The sequence below is a fragment of the Moschus berezovskii genome, chromosome 14 (genome assembly GCF_049115385.1).
Source record: "Moschus berezovskii isolate FMDL1 chromosome 14, NW_MosBer_1.0, whole genome shotgun sequence".
NCBI classification, from domain to species: domain Eukaryota; kingdom Metazoa; phylum Chordata; class Mammalia; order Artiodactyla; family Moschidae; genus Moschus; species Moschus berezovskii.
In genome coordinates, this window is record NC_142473.1 from 38826382 (window position 1) to 38841450 (window position 15069).

Below are 15069 nucleotides of genomic sequence, written 5' to 3' on the forward strand. Positions count from 1 at the left end.
CAGATATTTGCATGAATGTTTTTCTGGGTGTTTCTATAAGAGTGTTTTAACATTAACATTTAACATTCATATAAGTAGACTGAATAAAGCGGACTGCCCTCCCTAATGTGGGTGGGGCTCATCCAATCAGTTGCAGATCTGAATAGAACAAAAGGCTGACCCTTCTCTGAGTAAGAGAAAACTCTCATGCCTGACATCAACCAACAGCCTCTGAACTTGGACTCTGGTTTTGCAGATTTTGGACTTGCCAGCCTTCAAAACTGTGTGAGCCAGTTCCTTCTACTACGTCTTGCTCTGCAGGACCTCCTGGTTCTTTCTCACTGGAGAACCTTGACTGAGACAGTGGGTGACGTGAGACATGTCATCAAGCGATCTCCTGTTTGGCAGCATAGGACAGTAGCTGGAGCAGGGTACAGCACCCTCCAGTGGCTTCTAAGAAAGGGATGGCCTGTTTTGACTTAGGGGACAATGGAATGCTTTAGGGAGGCAGTGGCATTGGAGCCGGGCCCTGAAGAGTGAGAAGGAATCCTGTGGGTGGAACAAGTAGGCCGCCCGGCAGTACGGGCTGGGGCACAGCACAACCCTGAGGCCTGGGAGCGAGGAGGTGGGATGTGCCCTTGACAGAGGGGCTGTCATCGGTGCTGAGAGAACAGAGGTGCTTGGAGGGACGGGCTTGTGGAAGGCGAGAGAGCTAAACACATTAAACAGTCGAGGACTGGGGCTTCCCGAGACGGCTTCACCAGGACTGGAGAAGAAACCAGCCCTGCGTTTGTCTGGGAAGCTTCCATCTTGCGTGGTATAGACAGTCCTGCAGTTGGTCCAGGGCTCCTCAGGTACAGTCTGTCTGGTCTTCTCTCACCAGGGCCCCCAGCTGAACAGCTAATAAAGTCAGTGGTAAAAATGGAGCAGCTGTGTGGGGTGCCTGGCATGTCTTTGCTATATGGGCCAAGGATGATGCTCCTTTAGTAAACTGACCGGGCCAGCTTTGTGCCCCTAGCCCATACAGGTGTCCCTGTGACTCTGAACAACCTGTGGAAGTCCGTGCACTGTTCACTTTTGGAGAGGCAGTGTGAGCCAGACATGGACTGGTGGGTCCCCTGCAGGGCAGTGACCAGGGGCACTGACTAGGGGCAGCTCTAAGCTCTGAACCTGAGACTTCACCTCTCCCTATGCTTTAACTTACCTGTAACTTGAGGATTGTAATAATGCCTTCTCACAGAGGGGTTTCGTGGACTAAACAGGACAATCCATGTCAAGAGTTTGGCATGAAGTTAGTGCTTTCAAATATTAGTTATTATCTCTGGGGCTTCCCAGGTGGCTCAGTGGTAAAGAATCCACCTGCCATGCAGGAGACGTAGGTGCGGGTTTGATCCTGGGTTGGGAAGATCCCCTGGAGGAGGGCATGGTAACCTACTTCAGTACTCTTGCCAGGAAAGTCCTATGGACAAAGGAACCCGGAAGGCTTATAGTTCATGGGGTCATGGAGAGTTGGACATGGCCGAAACCACTTAGGACACACATTATTATGATTATCATCATTGTTGCAGGTTTGTCACTCACAAGCTGTGTGATCTTGAGCAGGTCATTTAACCTCTGTGACCTGTTTCTTTTTCTGTAAAATGGGGTTCACACCCATTGTTCAGTGTTGATCAAATTATATAACTTCATGGCAATGCCTAAAATAGAGTTTTGCACAGAGACAGCTCCCAATTAATAATTCTCCCCAGGCCCTTATGTTTTTATTCAATCTCTTTGCAGATTACTTCTCTTTTTTTAGCTGGACAGCACATGTTTGTAATTTTTATTTCTATGTTAATTAAAAAAATGCCAAACCTTTGTTATGTGATATTCTTCATGGTGCAACTTTGGAGACTTAGGAAATTTTACAAAAAAAAAGAAAAAATAAGATATACAGCCAGGTTTTCAATTTTTAAAACTGGTTACCACAACATTGTAAATCAACTGTACTTCAAAAAAAAAAAAAAAGAATGTATGTATGTGTACAACTGAGTCACTTTGCTATATAGCAGAGATTGGCACAGCATTATAAATCAACTGTACTGAAGTAAAAAAAGATTGTTTACCACATTAGTGGTCTTTGATATTAAAGTGGATGTTTTAGTTGAGGACATTGGTCAGACATTGGCACTATTCAAAAAGTGCCAATAAAATTAGATTGTACACCACTCATTTTTTACATTAATTTACTTATATTAATTGGAGGCTAATTACGGTATTGTGGTGGTTTTTGCCATACTTCGACATGAATCACCCACAGGTGCACATTTGTCCCCCCAGCCTGAACCCCCCTCCCACCTTCCTCCCCACCCCATCCCTCTGGGTTGTCCCAGAGCACTGGCTTTGAGTGCCCTGCTTCATGCATCGAACTTGCACTGGTCATCTGTTTTACATATGGCAATATACATGTTTCAGTGCTGTTCTCTCAAATCATCCCACCCTTGCCTTCTCCCACAGAGTCCATAAGTCTGTTCTTTACATCTGTGTCTCTTTTGCCTTCTTGCATGTAGGGCTATTATTACCATCTTTCTAAACTCCATACGTGTGCATTAATATACTGCATTAGTGTTTCTCTTTCTGACTTCACTCTGTATAATGGGCTCCAGTTTCATCCACCTCATTAGAACTGACTCAAATCCATTATTTTTAAATAGCTGAGTAATATTCCATTGTGTATATGTACCACAGTTTCCTTATTCATTCGTCTGCCGATGGACATCTAGGTTGCTTCCATGTCCCAACTGTTGTAAACAGTGCTGAAATGAACATTGGGGTACACGTGTCTCTCAATTCTGGTTTCCTTGTACACCACTCATTCTGACTCTGAACATTTTTAGACATCATTATTAAAGTTTAGACCAGGAGAATGTCTCACTTTCCCAATCCTCTTACTGTATGGATGGGAAAACTAGGTCCCAAAGGGAAGGGACATGTTCAAGGTAATGTAGTCTTGGAAAGAAGCCTGGTTTAGGATCCAGGTCTCTGGTTAAAGCATCTTATCTTCTCCAGCTCACCTTGCTTCATCTCTTTTCCATTGCTCTCTTCCACCCTCTGCCTTTTTACCCTTGAGTTTAAATTTATTTGTGCTATGTGATGCGATGTGCCAGATACTATGCTTGCATCTAATAAAAATCCCCAAATCCAATGGTGAAACTTCAGTACTCTTCTCTTATTGTCAGTAGAGGCAACGGCCCTAAGATATTGGAAGCTGGCAGCTGGCAGAGAAGATCTGGCAAATCGGTAGAAACTGGGAGTGGAGCGATGGGAATCCTGGGTAAGGCTGTGGTGTTGAGCTGGGGAGGATGGGAGTAACAGGGCTAACATTTACTGTTATGTGTCACACACTTTATGAAAAAGTATCCTTGCAACAGCCCTACAAAGAAGGTGTTCTTATTCCCATTCTTCATATGTTGAGTCATTTGTTCAAGATTATAGAGCCAGCAAGTGACGAAGGTTAGTAGTGGGGAGCAAGAAGTAGGTGAGTGGAGATGGTTCGATTGTTCATTTGTTCATTCAGGCAACAGATATTTTATTGAGCATCTACTCTGTGCTGGGCATTTTTCTAAGATACAGGAATGGGCAGACACAGCGCCTGCTATCATGAGCCAACTCTCTGGAGGGGAGACAGACTTTAATCAACAGTCCTTCTAATGAGTGTACATTTATAAACTGAGACAAGTGCTCCCCGATGAGGAAAGTGCTTCTCTGAGATCATCGCACTGAGGAGTCTGATCTGGGTTGAGGACTGAGCAGAGCTGCAGAGTGAGTGGGAGCAGACTCAGTGAATTGGGGGGGTGGGTAGGGGAGACAGTGGGGATGGAGGGAAGCAGTGTAGAGGCCTTGAGAAACAGCAGGATGACAGCTCTGCCCGAGGGCAGTAGCCTGGTGTGCTGGCGTCCGACCCCTGTGCTCTGAGCTCCCCTCTCTGTTCTCCTCTCTCCTGCTCAGTGACTCTCAGGTGCTTAGTTCTGTGTTGAAAACTTCTTGGTTTTTATCATCAAGTGACTTTCTATAAAGTCTCTGTCAACATGGCAGAACGGAGGATGGATTACAGAAATGAGGTGCTTATACTCCAAGGACTTAGAATTAATAACCCTGAGAGTAATAGGTGTTTGTAAACAGGTAAATTATAAATATAACTGCTAAGTGCACAGAGGTTTCCTCCTCGTGTGTGTGTGTCTACTCCAGAAGGTGTCATAGCATCCTGGAACATTCTAGGTGGAAGGGACTGAAGAGGTTGTGTGGACCCTCCTCTGCCTGCCCTGCGGGATTCTTTTTGTAGCATCCACCTCTATTTGCTATAACTCCGTTTTGATATCTTCAATGGTATTGTTTCCCCCGGGACAGATTCTGTTAAGAAAATACAGATATTCCTTATATTACAGTGTAATCTATCTTCTTGTCACCTTCAGGACCCCTTTCCCTGAACAGGGTGAGATTCCCCTTTCCCCAAGGACTGATGATACTGTTGGAGCTGCTTCTTGCTGCGCCTGTTGCTGTGGCAGCCCCTGCCTTTACCAACATCTTGGGCAGCCCCCTGGGTGGTAAAGGAAGCTGGCTCGGTGACCAAAGTCTCCTCTGACCCCACAGCATCCAGGGCTTGGCACCTCGTCTTCTTTTCCCTCATTCACTCCCCCTTTATTTGTATTTGACTATTTGTTAAGATGCTTATCAAAAGGGGCTTATAAAAAGGCCCCAGAGGATTTAAATCACTTAGTAATGAAATAACATTGCCTGAGTCCCAGTTAGACTGGAACTAGATTGGATCCAACTCGATTGGAACCCCCAATCTAGAGTCTCTGCCGTTTGTTTCTTTTCATGGCACCACCACCTTCCCACTAACCTTGAAGTCCTGAAATCAGAGCGCTGTTTACCTCCTCCCATCCCCTTCCTCTCACATCAAATGGGGTGTCAAGCCTTGCAAACTCTTACCTACCCATCCCCTCGTGACTTCAGCCCTGGCCGTGGCTGATACATCTCAGTTTTGTGTCACTGTAGTGGCTTCTCTTCCTTCCTTCCTTTCAACTTACCCCTACTGTGACTTTGCTTATCTCCTCTCCTCACCCCTAGAACCTTCTCCCTGTCAGTAAGAAGGGGCTGGTAAGAGTACCATGGTGGTGTTAGGATACTGCATAGAGATGGTTTAGAACAGTGTATACAGAATTCCTAGAACAGAGTGCTTAGGCACACAGTGGGTGCTGTGGAAGGAAATGTTAGCTATGAGTATTACTACTGCCCCCCTAATTCTTTGCAGATGTAGCCCCTCCCAAACACTCATTTCATCAGACCCTACCTCTGCCCCAAAGTCTGCAGTCTGAGACTGAGAGTCCATGTAGCAGTCATCCCTAAAGTGAGCATGCCAGATGAATTGCCAGGGCGTGGAAACAGAAAATTATGACATCTTTTGTGTTTTTATTTCATTCTTTAAAATTTTCTACTTTTGGAATGTGTTTCAGTTCAGTTGCTCAGTCGTGTCTGACTCTTCGCAGCCCCATGGACTACAGCACACCAGGCTTTCCTGTCCTTCACCAACTCCTGGAGCTTGCTCAAACTCATGTCCATCGAGTTGGTAATGCCATCCAACCATCTCATCCTCTGTCGTCCCCTTCTCCTCTTGCCTTCAATGTTTCCCAGCATCAGGGTCTTTTATACTGGATAGTGTTGAATAAAGGTGTTTTTCTTATTGTTCAGTCACTAAGTCATGTATGACTCTTTGCAACCCCATGGACTGCAGCCCACTAGGCTTCCCTGTCCTTCACTATCTCCCAGAGTTTGCTCAAACTCATGTCCATTAAGTCGATGGTGCCATCCAACCATCTCATCCTCTGCCTCCCCCTTCTCCTCCTGTCCTCAACCTTTCCCAGCATCAGGGTCTTTTCCAATGAGTTGGTTCTTGGCATCAAGTGGCCAAAGTATTGGAACTTCAGCTTCGGCATCAGTCCTTCTAATGAATATTCAGGGTTGATTTCCTTAAGGATTGACTGGTTTGATCTTCGTGCTGCCCAAGGGACTCTCAAGAGTCTTCTCCACCTTTCAGTTCAGTTCAGTTCAGTTGCTCAGTTGTGTCCGACTCTTTGCGACCCCATGAACTGCAGTACACCTGCAGGCCTCCCTGTCCATCACCAACTTCCGGACACCAAACCCATGTCCATTGAGTTGGTGATGCCATCCAACCATCTCATCCTCTGTTGTCCCCTTTTCCTCCTGCCCTCAATCTTTCCCAGCATCAGGGTCTTTTCCAATGAGTCAGCTCTTCGCATCAGGTGGCCAAAATATTGGAGTTTCCACTTCAACATCAGTCCTTCCAATGAACACCCAGGACTGATCTCCTTTAGGATGGACTGGTTGGATCTGCTTGCAGTCCAAGGGACTCTCAAGAGCCTTTTCCAACACCACAGTTCAAAAACATGAATTCTTCTGTGCTCAGCTTTCTTTATAGTCTCTCTCATCCATACATGACCACTGGAAAAACCATAGTCTTGACTAGACGGACCTTTGTTGACAAAGTAATGTCTCTGCTTTTTAATATGCTGTCTAGGTTGGTCATAACTTTCCTTCCAAGGAGTAAACGTCTTTTAATTTCAGGGCTGCAGTCACCATCTACAGTGATTTTGGAGCCCAGAAAAATAAAGTCAGCCACTGTTTCCCCATCTATTTCCCATGAAGTGATGGGACCAGATGCCATGATCTTAGTTTTCTGAATGTTGAGCTTTAAGACAACTTTTTCACTCTCCTCTTTCACTTTCATCAAGAGGCTCTTTAGTTCTTCTTCACTTTCTGCCATAAGGGTGGTGTCATATGCATATCTGAGGTTATTGATATTTCTCTCGGCAATCTTGATTCCAGCTTGTGCTTTGTCCAGCCCAGCGTTTTTCATGATGTACTCTGCATATAAGTTAAATAAGCAGGGTGACAATATACAGCCTTGACGTACTCCTTTTCCTATTTGGAACCAGTCTGTTGTTCCATGTCCAGTTCTAACTGTTGCTTCCTGACCTGTATACAGGTTTCTCAAGAGGCAGGTCAGGTGACCTGGTATTCCCATCTCTCTCAGAATTTTCCACAGTTTATTGTGATCCACACAGTCAAAGGCTTTGGCATAGTCAATAAAGCAGAAATAGATGTTTTTCTGGAACTCTCTTGCTTTCTTCATGATCCAGCGGATGTTGGCAATTTGATCTCTGGTTCCTCTGCTTTTTCTAAAACCTGCTTGAACATCTGGGAGTTCACGGTTCACATATTGCTGAAGCCTGGCTTGGAGAATTTTGAGCATGACTTTACTAGCGTGTGGATGAATGCAATTGTGCGGTAGTTTGAGCATTCTTTGGCATTGCCACTTTTATCTTTATCTTTGCATAAAAGTATCTAATTCACAAATATGTAAAATGCAAGTGCATAGTTTAATAAGTAAATGAATATATATGGATATATATATATACGGATATATAATCAGTGGTATGTTGAAAGTATTTTGCTGATAGAAGTGCAAGCAAACAACTCTTGAAGGTCAGGTCCAGACCCTGAGCCTGGCGTTGCCCTGTGGTGGCCCCAGGCTGGCAGCCCTGACTTGCCTCGACCTCCCAGCCTCGTGACCCTCACACTTTCTACCTGCCCACCTCGTGCTTTTGGATTTCTGTCATTGCTTCTCCCCTCTCCCTGCTCCTGGAATGCTCTTCCTGATTTTCTCATTTTCTTTTCCTATCCGGAAGTTCACCTTAATGCCACCTGTTCCAACAAGCCTGCTGGTACAGTTCCAACTTGAAACGCTCCCCCTAAGTTCCTTAGACCTTCCTTGTCGGTACCACTCATCTGGCCCTGTTGCTTTCTCCATCACGTTGGGACCCTTGGCCATGTGTGTTTCTTGGTTATCTTATGTTAAGTCTCACATGGATGTGCCTTTAAATTATAATTTACTTGCTGACTTTATTTTGAGCTGTATATTGTTTCTCCCATTTATCTGGAGACACACTCCTATACTTGTTGGATGAAATTAATGGATTTTTTTTTTTTTATCACAGTAATATATAATTATTCGTACTGATGTGCTGTGTGCTCAGTTGTGTCTGACTCATTGCAACCCTATGGACTGTAGCCTGCCAGACACCCCTGTCTGTGGGATTTTCCAGGCAAGGATACTGGAGTGGGTTGTCATTTCCTCCTCTAAGGGATCTCCCCAGCCCAGGGATCGAACCCGCGTCTCTTGCATCTCCTGCATTGCAGGTGGATTCTTAACTGCTTGAGCCATTGGGCAAGCCCTGTACAATTATTTACTATAAGGTAAAGACTTATTTGTTATACATTTGGGATCCGAATGTCCTTGGATTTGCCAGCATGCTTCAGCTCGAGGCCGGCAGACATTTATCTGCAGTGCATTAGTGAATGTCTTTTGTATGTGGATTCATTGTTTTCTTTTACCCCAGGTGACCTAAAAATCGTAAACCTTGTGTTTAATGCCTTTATTTAGGTGCTTGTCGTTCCAAGTTCTGAATGGTCTCCTGGGAAGGAGGCCATTCTAGTGAGGAAAGCTGGATGGCACACAGAACATATCCATTTAATCTGAGTTTTCCCCCTCTTCAAACATTGTGAGAACGGCTGTTTCATCAGCCAGGTTTCATCGCTTTGTGACAGCAGCTGTGCAATCATTGAATCTGCCGTTGATCTTAGAAGACAGAGGTTTAAATCTTGCCTTTTATCACCTGCTGATTTCATGGACTTGATCAAGTCATCTAACCCCTCAAGTCATCTAATCTTATCTGTAAAATAAGCTTAATAATCTACAATTCCCAGAATTCTTATGAGGATTGATTGAGATATGGTCTGTGAATATGCTAGACCCCTGGGAGGTGGTCAGCTTAAAGGAAAAGAAAAAAGGGATCACTCCCTCTGTCCCCTGTGAGCCTTCTGACACAAAGTGTATTCTGGGGAGAAACAGACAGCTTCAGGGAGTGGCCCTACCTGACGGAGCAATCTTAGGTTGGAGCTTAAAGGCTGGCCATCCAAGCAGCCTGACTGTCTCTAATAAAATGTCTGTGGCATCCCCAGGGAGCATGGAGATTAATTAGTTCATCTTTGTAAAGTGCTTTGAAGGTGAAAAGTGCTATATAAGTGGAATGGTTGAATTGCTATTGGAAATGTAATCATGGTAGTGCCATATTCTGGCAGTCGTGCCTGTCTTGGACATCAGTAATCAATAGCAGAGAAGGTTCTAAGATGTCTTACTTGATAAGAAAGGATTCACTGTGGGGTTTGTGATAACACAGTTCTTTCTGTACTCTTGCAGTTAGCAACTTCACAGTTCTTCTCAGCGGAGGAATGCTAGTGTCCTTTAAGAATTAGCAGTCTCATCCTCTGGCTTCTTGGGGCTCTTCTTGCTAAGGTAGCCTGGTGGTAAACCCCAGCCAACTCCAGCAAAGGGACAGTTTGCCAGCTGGGAATGCTTTGTGGGTCCTGGGCCCTTGAGCTCCGCCCCCCGCCCCCAATCCTACAGAAGTTAAGGAAGAGTTAAGAGACGTTGATGTGGGCCAGTGGGAATAACCAATGCAGAGCAGTGTCATGGACTAGTAGAAGGGGATGTGGCTTAACTGTGTGACCCAGGGCTGGCCACTTCTCTGAGCCTTAATTTTCTCACCTGCTTCATGGGATCATAGTGGTTGATGAGTACAGTAATAAAGTTGCTCGCAGGAAGGAGGTTTCTTCCATTCTGCTGCTAAGTCACTTCAGTCGTGTCCGACTCTGTGCGACCCCACAGATGGCAGCCCACCAGGCTTCCCCATCCCTGGGATTCTCCAGGCAAGAACACTGGAGTGGGTTGCCATTGCCTTCTCCATCTTCCATTCTGAGGAGAGTTTAAAAGTCAGGAAAGGTTTTGCAGAACTGGGATCCATAAGCTGGACTCTAAAGGTTGAGTCACAGTTTGTCAGGTGAGTGATGTAAGGAAAGAGCATCCATGGCAAAAGGAACAGCGCGTGTGAGGCCAGGAGACAGCACATCTGATTGGACCCGCTTCCTGTTCTTGTAATATATCTGCTACCCCATGGGTTGCACAGACTTGGTTCCCTCTTTGAGGAAGCCGGGAAGAACTTCTTGGTATGGACGTTGGTGTCTGTGAGCAGATTGGTCCTGAGAACTGTATTCCTGCAGAGCCCTGTACCCCTTCACAACTCTGACATTTCCCCTGTGAGTTCTCTGGTTGTTTATTCACTGACACTATAAACCATATGTTGAATGTGGGGCCAGATGAAGCTCTGATACTAAAACACAGAGTATGTAGTAGATTTGTCTAGAATTTAATATGCATTACTTGGTGTTTTGTCTCTTAAGCAAAGTTTTTCTTTGTTAAAACAAACATGTATAAAGAATTTATACAGCGCACATGGTTATGCATATTTATTGCAGGGAATCTGTTAATAATCTATGCCTCATCAGATTTTGCATTTCTGTTGAAATAACAAACGTGGCACTTGGTACAACTAAGTTCGGTGAATTCTCTCCTATCTGGGAGAAGAAAGGCCAGTTCCTTTTTTCCAAACTTCATTTTCTTCTGTCGTCTTTAGCACTGGCCAGCTTCCCAGGTGGTGCATCTGGGAGACTGACTGCTTTTCTGGCTCCAAGTGATTTTGTCTTTTTTTTTTTCTCTCATTCCCTTCCCTCTAGCACACATAGGCACTCGCCTTGGGACTGTTAGCATTGCTCCTGTGGGTAAGAGCCCAGACTCTGGAAGGTCCTCTGTGTTACATGGAGGGGAAAACACATGCCAGTGGCCACTGAGAGGTTGTGGCCTGGGGCCAATCAGGAGCCTGGGGAACCTCAAGGTGGCTGATGGGGGGCTCTGGATTGGATGAGAGGGAGAGGAGCCCAAGAACAGATATCATTTTCCTCTGCAAAGTGCATGGCAGGTGTGGGGAAGGGGAGGGGTTAGAAGTGTTACATACAGGGCAGTTGAAGTGTTCTCAGTGGCCATGTCCACATCTAAAAAGCAGGAGCCCAGGCTGTAGAAGCAGCCTCTGTTGGAACCCAGCTTTGGCACTCACCCCTTGTTGGATCTTGGTCAAGTCAGACATCGCGCCTCTCTGAGCCTCACTTCCCACATCTGTAAACACGTGCGCACTTTCTTTACAGGAAGATAGGAAGGCCCCTGCTGCGTGGTAGTTGGTACTGAAATGAGTGATCACACATTCTCTTGTAGTTCTTTGCTTACCCGTGGGAGCACAGCCGTGGAATATAGCCTTAATTCAAGTTTTGTTTTTGTTTTAGTAACTGGCAAGGTGTTTACCTGGGGCCGAGCGGACTACGGTCAGCTGGGGAGGACAGTGGAGACTCGTGAAGTCTGGCAGTCAGAGAAGCAGGATCCATCCCTCCCCAACTCCGGGCCACAGAAGGGCACACCTTCGTGTCTGCCTTGCTTAACGGGAGCGACTGAGGTAGGAAGTAACCTCTTTCCACAGAGGTGATGTGTCTCTCTTCCTTGTCATTTGAGGGAGTGTTCACTGAAGGCCTACTGTGTGCTTATAGTCCAGGCCATACAGTGAGTTCCACACAGGAGCCTGAAGGGGTCTTTGCTTTGAGTTGTTCAAGTTGAATATGATAGAAAAGGCAGTTACCCAGATACCTATACTGTAGGGCAGACTGTCTGTGACTCCTTTAGAGATTCCAGGGGTTCTGGGTCCACTTCAGAGAGTGAGAGATGCATTCAGGGTACAGAACTGGGTTGGGCTTTGTGGAGGACCTGGCTTGAGCTGTGCTTGGAGGATGGGTGAGACTTGAGCAGGCATGAGAGAGAAAGGAGGACTTTCTGGTGGGCACAGCAGCTGTAGCAGAGTCGGGGTGGGGAAGTGAGGAAGGTGTTTGGGGAGCATTGGTGGTTCTGTTTGGCTGGGGCCTGGGGTATCTGTGGTGGGGAATATGAGGTAATATCAGAAGGATGAGTTGGAACTTTATCAGAGGGGCCTCTAATACTAAGCTGAGTAGTTTGCTCTTCTGTTTATATTTCCCAGTGTAGAAAGCATAGTAGTTCAGTTGCTTATTCAAGCCCCTTTAGTTCCCTGAAATGTCTTGAATTTCTCCATTTAAGGCAGGAGTCTTAATTTCTCCAGGGTATGTGTTTCTATTACTAAGCTTTATTTTACTGCTGTCCTTTAAAAAAACAAGAAAAGGCTAGGTTTTTGAGAAGAAGGAGAATGGCCACTCAGGAAATGTGCCTCTGAACCCAAGTTGGCTTCATGTAGGCGTTCAGTCTTCATTGAGTCTGTCAAAAAAATTAATAAGCTAGTGAGACTTCTGTAATTAGCATCAGACTAATTACAACCCTCTCCATACCTGGAGGGCTTCCCCTCCCCCGGGGCCTGCCTGGCCTCCTCCTTCCGGGTATGTAGGACGGTTCTCAGTTTCTGCCTCACATCCCAGCCCTGGCCCTCCTGGGTCTTTCCTTGTGCTGGGTTGAGTCTGTCTGTCTGTCTTTTTCTTTCACTGTAAAGGAACTGAACAATACCAATTTAGATTGATGACGCTAGTAATAAAACCACCTGCCATCTTGCCACCCTAACACGACTACATTCCTTTTTCGCACATACACACGTAGACACTTTGCAAAGTTGTAGTGATGGCATTTATGATGTTTTATACTCAGTCTTCATTTATTTTATCACAAATGCCTTGCTTTGTTTCTTCTTGGTCTTTGAAGATTACTCAAAATGACTGTTTAATATTATATGGTTTGAAGGTTCTGGGGTTTTCCAAACCATTCTGTGAATATTGGACATTGAGATAATTTCTTTTTTTGTCACTATGGTGAATTCTGCAGCAAATACTCTGTTGAACTGTTTCTTGAAGGGAAAATCTTGGGGATGACATTGCAGGGGCAAAGGCCGTGAGCATCTTCATGGCTTTTGCTGTATTTCTGTAGATTGTGTTTGAGAGACGTTGACTCCAGTGAAGGAGGGAATGTAGTACTTGAGCTAGTGCTGTCTGCTGACCAAGGAAGGTGCTGAGAGCTTGGTACCTGTTGCTTCAGACTCTTCTGCTTTCCTTTTCTTTCCCAGAATGCTTAAGATGTAGTGGTCAGGTAGCATAGCAGAGGCACACCGGCTTCGTGGATTTTTCTGAGTCTCTGGCTTTATTGGCAAGATGAGGACAAGAATACCTACTGCAGAAGGTCATCGATGAAGGTCGCATGCAAAGTTTTTGGCATCCGCCCAGCAGGCAGTACCTGTGGGGTCCCTTCTCTTCTTCCCCTTTGGAGCCTTGGAATGCCTCGCGGTGGTCATGCTCTGCAGCCCTGTGGCAGTGCAAGCAGATAGCTGGTGAGCCTCACCTTGATTGGATTTTTTACTGAGCTTCTTGGCAGGGTGGTATGAGGAGTCAGCTTGAGCTCTGAGCCCTGTAGCAGCTTCATTTCTGTGCTCCCCTCCATTTCCTCTCCAGACTCTGGGAAACGGGTACTGGTGTGTGTACTCACTGGTCTCACTGCAGGCGCAGACCCCAGGTTGTTTCCTGTTGGTAAATTGGGTGTGGGAATTCTCCCTGCTGTTGATGTCCAGGTCTGGCTGCTCAGGCAGCTATTTGCTAGGGGCCCAGAGCTGTAAGCTGCTAGGAGTGGGTTCACCTTAGGGAAGACCAGAGCTGTAATAAACCGGGGTAGGGGCTTGGCCAGGGAGGTGCATGGACACGTGGGGAGACAGGAAAAGCCTTGGACTAAGCTGATGATTCCTGACCTTCAAGGACCTGAGTGGCCCATAGCTGACCTGTTACCTTCTGCTACATCCAGGGATAAACAGAGGGAGGAGGGAGCTGTCTGGGCTGAGGCCTCAGGTAGGATGTCTGCCCAGGAGGATTCAGAGAGAAAACCAAGTGGGAGAGGAAAGCATAGGTACACACAGTTGGACTCTGGTCTGACTGACCCCTCCCAGTCTGACCCCCCCTCCTTTGACTATCAAAGGAAAGCAAATAAATCCTGAGTAACTTGGTGGTTATTATGGCCCAGGAAGCAAGCTAAATGCTTTACATTTATTCTTTCATTTTTACAATACACTTGGATACAGATGTTATAATCACTGTGGTAAAAATAAGGAGACTAATGGGTTAGTCGCTGGCCTTGGATCACACCGTAGGTAAACTGTGGGTCTGGGACTTGGACTTGAGCTCTCATACTTTCTGTAGAGTTGATACAATGTTGCCTGTGTGTGCTCACCTGCAGGGAAGTTCTGGGAATCAGGATCTCTGATTCTTTGAGAGTCCCAATTCTTTTCTTCTGAGCCCTGTCTTATCTCTAGCCTGAGAAAGACTGAGATTTTAGACCAGACAGGCCGTGGTTCAGTGTTCTTACAGTACCGAAGACTGTGTTTCATGCACTGTCAGCTTTGCCTTAGGTACTGGCCCTCTCTAAGCACTCTTGGAAAATTCCAGGGTGAGCACAATGGTTGGGATTACCCCCATGCACATGTCAGGGTAGGGTGTGTGTGAACTGGTTTGTCTGCTCCCTGCCAGCAGCCTTTTGCTTTCTAAGTTCCCAGTAGGGCTACTCTCTGTTCATTTCCTGTGGAACACTGGTTCCGAACTCCACCGAAAGGTAGAAGCCCACACTTCCCAGTAGGACAGAAGTATCTGTACTCACTTAGTGGGTTCAGTGGGGCTCCGCCAAGATTCTGAAGCAGCTAGAGTAGGGTACCTGTTATGTTAGTAGAACCATCAGGAGACATTCTTGACTGAAGGTCAACAGCCTCTGAGGGGAAAAGGTCCAGCTTGGGGTTCAGAAGACCTGGGTCTAGCCATGATTCTTCCCTGACTGGGTAAACTTGGGCAAACCCCTTTCCTCCTATACCCCCCTTTTTTTGGAGAGTTGTCCAGTCGTGTCCAACTCTTTGTGACCCCATGGACTGTTGTCTGCCAGGCTCTTCTGTCCGTAGAATTCTCTAAGCCAGGATACTGGAGTGAGTAGCCGATCCCTTCTCCAGGTGATCTTTCTAACCCAGGGATCGAACCCAGGTCTCCCACAATGCAGGTGAATTCTTTACCATCTGAGCTACCAGGGAAGCACAAGAGTACTGGGTTATCCCT

General features: G+C 46.1%; 1 protein-coding gene across 6 annotated transcripts in view; it reads left to right on the plus strand.

Moving 5' to 3' along the window:
- Positions 1-15069, plus strand: part of SERGEF (secretion regulating guanine nucleotide exchange factor) — a 244212-nt gene that overhangs the window by 47661 nt on the left and 181482 nt on the right. For all 6 annotated transcript variants that reach the window (XM_055423265.2, XM_088843042.1, XM_088843043.1 and 3 more), the window contains one exon: positions 11272-11438. In XM_055423265.2, the coding sequence (XP_055279240.2) occupies positions 11272-11438 (167 nt within the window). The remainder of the gene's footprint in view (positions 1-11271; positions 11439-15069) is intronic.